Source organism: Primulina huaijiensis, chromosome 5 (assembly GCF_012295235.1).
Source record: "Primulina huaijiensis isolate GDHJ02 chromosome 5, ASM1229523v2, whole genome shotgun sequence".
NCBI lineage: Eukaryota > Viridiplantae > Streptophyta > Magnoliopsida > Lamiales > Gesneriaceae > Primulina > Primulina huaijiensis.
In genome coordinates, this window is record NC_133310.1 from 1974214 (window position 1) to 1981377 (window position 7164).

General features: G+C 36.1%; 1 protein-coding gene across 1 annotated transcript; it reads right to left on the reverse strand.

Annotated features, from left to right (window-relative positions):
• Positions 1–4098: 4098 nt before the first annotated feature.
• On the reverse strand, positions 4099–6814 carry LOC140976252 (probable E3 ubiquitin-protein ligase EDA40). The gene is made up of 2 exons (XM_073440257.1): positions 6059–6814; positions 4099–5926 (listed from the first exon to the last, which is right to left on the reverse strand). Exons 1-2 carry the CDS (start codon positions 6440–6442, stop codon positions 4253–4255), a joined length of 2058 nt encoding a protein of 685 aa, XP_073296358.1. The 5' UTR covers positions 6443–6814; the 3' UTR covers positions 4099–4252.
• Between the last annotated feature and the right edge of the window lie 350 nt (positions 6815–7164).

Below are 7164 nucleotides of genomic sequence, written 5' to 3' on the forward strand. Positions count from 1 at the left end.
TTTCCCTTTGTAATAGGTCCAGACCTCCCATCCCCTTATAATAGGAAATAAAAAAAAATATAGTAATGTAAATATATATATTTATTTATGTATATATATTACAAATATGTTCGTGGAGCAAATATCTTTTGGGTACTTTACAGCTACCTCAAATTCCATCTTTATCCTGCTCCCAATATGGCTGTCACATTAGGTTACAATTTTCCAAAGTGTTGAACATCAAAAGCATTGCCAATTTTCTTTTGCTTTCCGATAATCTAATCATCTCCATGGATTCCTTTTCCCCCACAAAAGACCTCTATAATCCTATTCACAATTTACCCAAACCCACAAGCAAACATATATGTTTTTTTAAAACAAAAATATTTTCAAATTAATATGATCCTAAACAAACATTAATCAAGAACGGACATAACAGCCTGCAAATCACGCTGATCAGATAAACTATATTAAAATCAACTATTTGTAACTCGAATTAGGTTTTCTTTGTAGCAATTTAGGTATCACATTTTTACTTCACGAATGAAACCATAAAAAATATTAACTTCAAACTATATTTTTCGATATAATCAAATAATTAATTTTGAGTCTTTAAAGGGTAAAATCAAGTATTTCTGGACTCGAATTATATATTTTTTGTATTAATTTAGGAATCACATTTTTACTTCACGAATGTCATTATCAAAGATCACTCAATATTACATTTAAACTATATATTTTGACATAAAAAATTTAATTGAATTTTAGTATTTAAGGAGTAAAATCAAATATTGATAGACTCAAATTATATACTCTTTGTATCAATTTAGATATCGCATTTGAACTTCACAAATGACACATCAAAATTCACTCAATATTACTTGAAACTATATTTTTTTTACATCTCAAAACAATCAAAATCAAGTCTTATGTAAAATCAAATATATGTGAAATCGAATTAGGTACTATTTGTACCAATTTAGGTACCACATTTTTAATTCACAAATCTCATCATCAAAGGTCACTCAATATTAACTTCAAACTATATATTTTGACATCCTCAAATAATCAAATTTGAGTATTTAAAGGGTAAAACAAAATCAAATATTTGTGGACTAGAATTATCTATTGTTTTTATTAATTTAGGTATCACATTTTTACTTCATGAATCTTATCATCAATATCACTCAATATTAACTTCAAACTATATTTTGACATATCTAAATAATTGGATATGAGTATTTAGTGATTAAAATCAAGTATTTGTATATTCAAATTAGATACCTTTTGTATCAATTTAAACATCACATTTTAAATTTACAAATGACACCATCAAAAGTCACTCAATACCAATTGAAACTACATTTTTTTACATCCCTAAATAATTAAAATTCATCACAATCCATTGCTAAGATATATACTTAACATTTGAGTTTTGAAAAATTGGAATTCCTTCAGGTCTAGATTCATATGCTTATTCTTGGTTAAAAGATCTCTAAAATTGGACATAAAACATATAGCCTTAATATGCTTGCCATTTTTCCTCAGATTGGAACATTTTAAGTTACTGTATTTCATGTGACATGACCGGTAATGTCATCAAACACAAAGGCAAGAATTGTCAAGAGTTCAACTAGATTTGTCTTCTGAAACAAATACATAAATAGTGAAATGAGTAAAATGGATAATTTATTTTCTAGTTCTAAATAAATACAGGATCCAGGATACATTTACAGGCATCTGAAGCAGAGGATCGTCATCGGATCCTGAAATTATCAGATGTATTAACCCTTCATCATATTCAGTACTGTCCTAAAGTCAAAACCTGAATTCCCCTCTCGGAATCCATCCAAACAAGTGTTTAGCTTATCCAGGTCAAAATCTGAGAAGTCTGAATATCTGCATCCAACCTAAAAAATCAATCAGTACAAATTCTGCAAGGATGTATGAAGGTTCAACAAAATAAAGCTACGGGGCTTTTCAGCTATGCGCTCAGGGGTTCGAGTGAAGAACTCCATTAATTTTCCAACTTTTGGCCCAACTAAGCCCAATATCAGCCCATTAAGCTTTCTGGGTAATTTTTTCTTTCTTTTTTCATTTATTTGCTTCGTCAGTTTTTTGTCGATCCAATAATGTCTTCTCAATTTTATGTGAGGTGCCATAAAAATTTCCATCGATATTGATGGATTACTTTGTTAATTTGATTCCAGCCTGGTGAATGCAATAGTCCTTTACAAATTGGTAATTAATTGGTGCCCCCTGCTACTTTGGAATGTCAGCAATATGGATTAGTGGTGTAGAACTAATTCTTCTAAAAATTTGGGGCTAAGTACTTTTGTCGGACGAGATTAAATACAAAACAGGAGTACCAGCAGGGACGGATCCAGGAATATGAGTTGAGGGAGGCTTGAAGAAAATTAGGAAAAGCTATTGTAGACTATTTGTTTTTCTGTCTTTACGTTGTGCTGGAAAGCCCTCAAGTTGCTCTCACCCATGGAAATGGGCTGGCTGGACTAAGACATTGGTGGGTGGACTGAAATTTTAACTCAAGTAAAAAAAAAAAAAAAAGTGGACCAGGCTAACGCCCAGTATAGCCCTGACATACATCCGTATCTCTGAGTACCAGTCGCATTGGGGATGTTCTTAGAGAGATCTTCGAATATGAACAAATGGGATAATAGTGATTGTAATAGGGGATCATGATGTAAATTTAAATGTTGGGCGATATGAATCATCTTATGAGGACGTACTCTAGATCGTATCTCAACTTGAGTTAATTAGTTTTACTAAACAGTAAGAGAGGTGAACATATAAACCACTAGAGATCATTCAACGTCGCGACAATTAAGATTACGTGCATTGTGGCTTTTCACAACGAAAAAAAATTGGGCCCATTTTCTATTTCCTAACTTTTAGATATAATGGTCAATTATACTAAAAATACATTTGGCTCCTTGTTCATTTCTAGGGATTTTTCAATATAAATATATATATATTTTCTTATGGGATACATGATTTTATGGTCCACCATACTGTGAAAATGCGTAGTCTAAAATTTAGGATGGCTACGTATGGATGACACAATGATTGATGTAGGGTGGCCTAGCTGGTTTGTCCCGATCTTTCAAAATTGCCCAAACCAATTGAAATTGATTTGTATAATAACATTTTGGGTCCAAGAATTTTATCCTTTATATAAAGATATATCTTGTTGGCAACAATTTAAAGAGCGCCTATGATTGATTGGTTCGTATTTTGGGCTCCATGCATTTTTTTTAATTTAATAATTTTATTATTTTTCACAGATAGTAAACGTTTGGAGTACGTGTTGGATATATGAAGAAATCAATGATGTTTTGAATTTAATACGTGGTGGGCATATGAAATGATGGAATCATTGTCCTTAATTAAATCAATAATTGATGAGAGACGGGGCGTGTATTCAAGTGATCTCACTCTCATCAAATTAGCTGGTTTTTCGAGTTCGATCTCTCCACTTCCGTATGTTATAATAAAAAAAAAATCGATAATCGATGAGAGCCTTTTTGAGCAAAGAAAGCACGTGAACATTTTTTTAGATTTGACGTTACATTTTTCAAAAAATATTATATTTATAAAATTAGTAATTAATTGGCAATTATTCGAAGATACAAGTTAGGCAAACAAGTAAGATTATTTTTAAGCCATTGTTCGTGAATAAGATGTGCACGTATGTACCTAATTATCAACATGTCTTATCTATAATATGTCTGTTTCACGAACAATGTTGTTAGTCAATCGATAAAATGTCAAAAGTGTAATAGAGATTCATGAACAATTTCACGTTATTAGATTCAATTTTGGGTATTTATGCCATTCTAAATTGAATAGTTTATAGAAAATATTATTTAGATTACGAACAATTTGTAATTATAATGTTCTATTTTTTAAGAAAATGACGCAATCTTTTTCATTTAGAAATTGAAAAGCCCAAAAGACTAAGTATTAGAGTTAGATATGAAAATTATTCTGCTTATTTATGTAATATATATCATTCACTCTATAAATAAATACAATTAAATAATTATACAAAGTACAAATTTAAATATTTTATTTTTTTTAAAAAAACCTAAGATAAAATTCATTAACCATTCAACTCTTATCACGCAAATCAATCGTTCTATATGGGGTTTTTCGATCCAAATGTTTAAAACTTTTCAATATATACAGCCCCCACTTCAATAATATTATTATTTTATTTTATTTTTTACACTTATTTTTATTTTCAAGAAAATTAAAATCTAGCATCCTCGAATCCATGCAAATCGCTGACTCTGTTCAATGATTTCTTCATGATGGCTACTTTAGCCAGCCGCTCCGCCGTTCTCCAAGCCGACGTCGGAGTTATCGGCTCGACTCCCGCTTCTCTCTCGTGGATGTTCTTTCTCCGCTGCTGCGTTTGATTCAATTCGCTCAACTCCGATTCCAGCAACCGTACGAATTCGTCGCCGAAATGTGCAACCAGAGCACGGGCTGAAGCCAGCATGTGCTGCGCGCCTCTTATGTCGTTCATCTCCACCAGTTTCCTACTCTCGGCGACAGCGCGTGTGGTGATGAAGAGGCATTTGAGTTGTTTGATCTCATGAGTGGAGGAACCGGAGGCGCGTGGGCGGGGAAGCGGAAGAAATCTCTCTTTGTCGTATATTTGTTGTAAGGTTGACGGGTCTTTGTACGAGCATCGAACGGACAAGAAGCGATGGCTCCGGGGAGCCGACGACGGGACCTTCAATTCTGCCAACAAGTCTTTCTCCTCTTCTGAATGGAAATCCCCGACCCGGCAACAGCTTGACCCGGATCCGATAAATGCTGGACTGCCAGTGTATGAATAAACCGCCGGAATATCATACGGGGGCGAACTAGTTGCCGGCACAAGCTGAATTTCAAGATCCTGGATAGAGGTGGAAAGTATACAGTTTATGCGTTTCGCAAAAGAGTCTGGAGGCGCTTGGATGCATGCGCTCAGGTTAAAAGAATGGACCGGAATTTTCATGTGTGAGAGGCGTGAGGATGTGGCAACCGGGTCATTGCGGTGGCCGTCGGTGAATAGGAGGATGCTGACTGAGAGGTTTTTCTCGCGGCGGTCCTCGATGACCTTGGCGGCCTTTTTGAGCGAGTCCGTAGGGCTGGAACCGGCGCAATCCAGAGCCCCGACCGCGTCGATGATCATTCGCACAGATTTCTTGCCTGCGCTGGTCATTCTACGCAGCGGAAGCAGCCGCTTCGAAGTGGTGGAGAATGCCACGATGGACAATCTGTCAGCCGCGGAGAGGGAGGAGACCACCAGTCTCATAGCCCTCTTCATCAGGCGAAGCTTTTCGCCGGTCACACCTCTGCTGACATTGAGAACGGTCACCAAATCAATGGGAGCACTCCGAACAGTCGCCGCCGGTGCTTTGATTTTCAAACTTACGGCGTAAGTCTCGCTGGTTTTCCCGACCGATACAACAGCCACCACCGGCGAGAAAGCAATCTCTAAACTCCTTCCCATCTCATTACAAACCTTCACGTTGTTTGAGCGATAGAATCCGGGGAATTCATCGTTTTCTTCTTCAGTTTCATCTGATTCAGGTATCGGATTGAACCCTGCGCAGGAAGTGCGTGACGACAGTGGCTCGTCATCATTATAGACCTTCAGCGTGCATCTTCTCTCACTGTTCTTGGGATTTCTAAATTCTTTAGCTTCTGATTCTCTCCTCTTCTGATCATCTTTATAGAATTTCTGAAAACTTTCCGAGTTCAAAAGATGCATTTCCTTCCATGCAGAACTGCAAACGGGGCAGGCTAGGGAGCCCTGTTTCTTCACGCAAGAAGAAACGCAGAGGAAATGGAAGCTGTGACCGCACTCCGCCGTGAAAATAGCCGTTCCTCCGCCTGTCTTCACACCTTGCAAGCATATTCCACACCTGCTCTGTTAATCATTACCAAATAATGGATATCAGCGTAAATTAATAAAAAAGAATTAATAACCAAATCCCACTGTTCAAAAGTAAAAGCACCAAACTTTCAATCAATCATCAACTGTACCGCCAAGATTATATACCTTCGTAAGGCGCAGGCTTGATTTGAGTAAGGAAAAGGTGGATGGCGAGCGAGGGGAGGAAGGGGCTGATCGATTGAAGAATCTTGGACTGTTTCGTGTCTTGCAATGGAGTTTCACACATTGTGGAGCCGATAAGTTGGTCGAAACCGCGACTGTTGCTGACCCTTCCGGCGGCATAACGGTGGTTCTGCAGCGGAGGCCGGGCCCTGAATCCGGCTGAGTATCAAGGCGAGGAGTCGAAGGATTCGAGAAGAAGCCACCGAATCTGGAGCGGATTCTCGGGCTGGGATCTGGGTCCGATGTTTCTTCTTTGATAATCGCGGAATCCTGGTTCTGATCCTTTGAAATGGATGTGCAGAATGCTCTTCGCCATCCCAAAACCATCTTCTGCGAGACAAAAATCAACAATATATCCTCAGGTAAAGGTTTTCTTGATCTTTTGCTTTCTGCGATATAATGATAGATTTAGGACAGTTATTTGGGAGTTTTAATGATAATGAAGATGAAGACGAAGATGATGGGAAGAGAGCTAGCTAGGTAAAATGGTGGTCTGTTGTCCAAAACGGGATTTTGGTGTTTTTGGAGAAGACAAGGAGCAGGCGTTAACAGGTGCTAGAAAAAAGACATCAAGTGTGATAATGGCGAATGGGACAAAACAATGATTAAAAAACATCCTCTCTTCTCTCTTTTATCTCGCTTTGTTTTGTTTTAAGAAAAATATTTGAACCTTATTTTTTACATTATTACCATCCTAAAAAAAAAAGTAATATAATTTGCATTAGATTAAAACTGTTTTGTACGGTATAATGATTCCTTGTTTGTTACTGAATTTAGTGTTTTCTTGATGTTGCATTTCTGGCAAACCCACCAGTTTTAATCGAGAATCATAATCATTGATTAATTTTTAAAGTAATCCATGCATAGATCCAAGAATTTAATTTCTAAAATTATTGAAATAATTATATCGATATATAAATTCACTAATTCTTATAAATATAAAAGTCTCAAAAATTTTAGTTTTAGGTTTTAATCATATAATTTTTCAAAATTTTGTTTTCATACAGTTACTTGGATTTATTTTGATTTGGTATTTTTTTGTTTGAAAC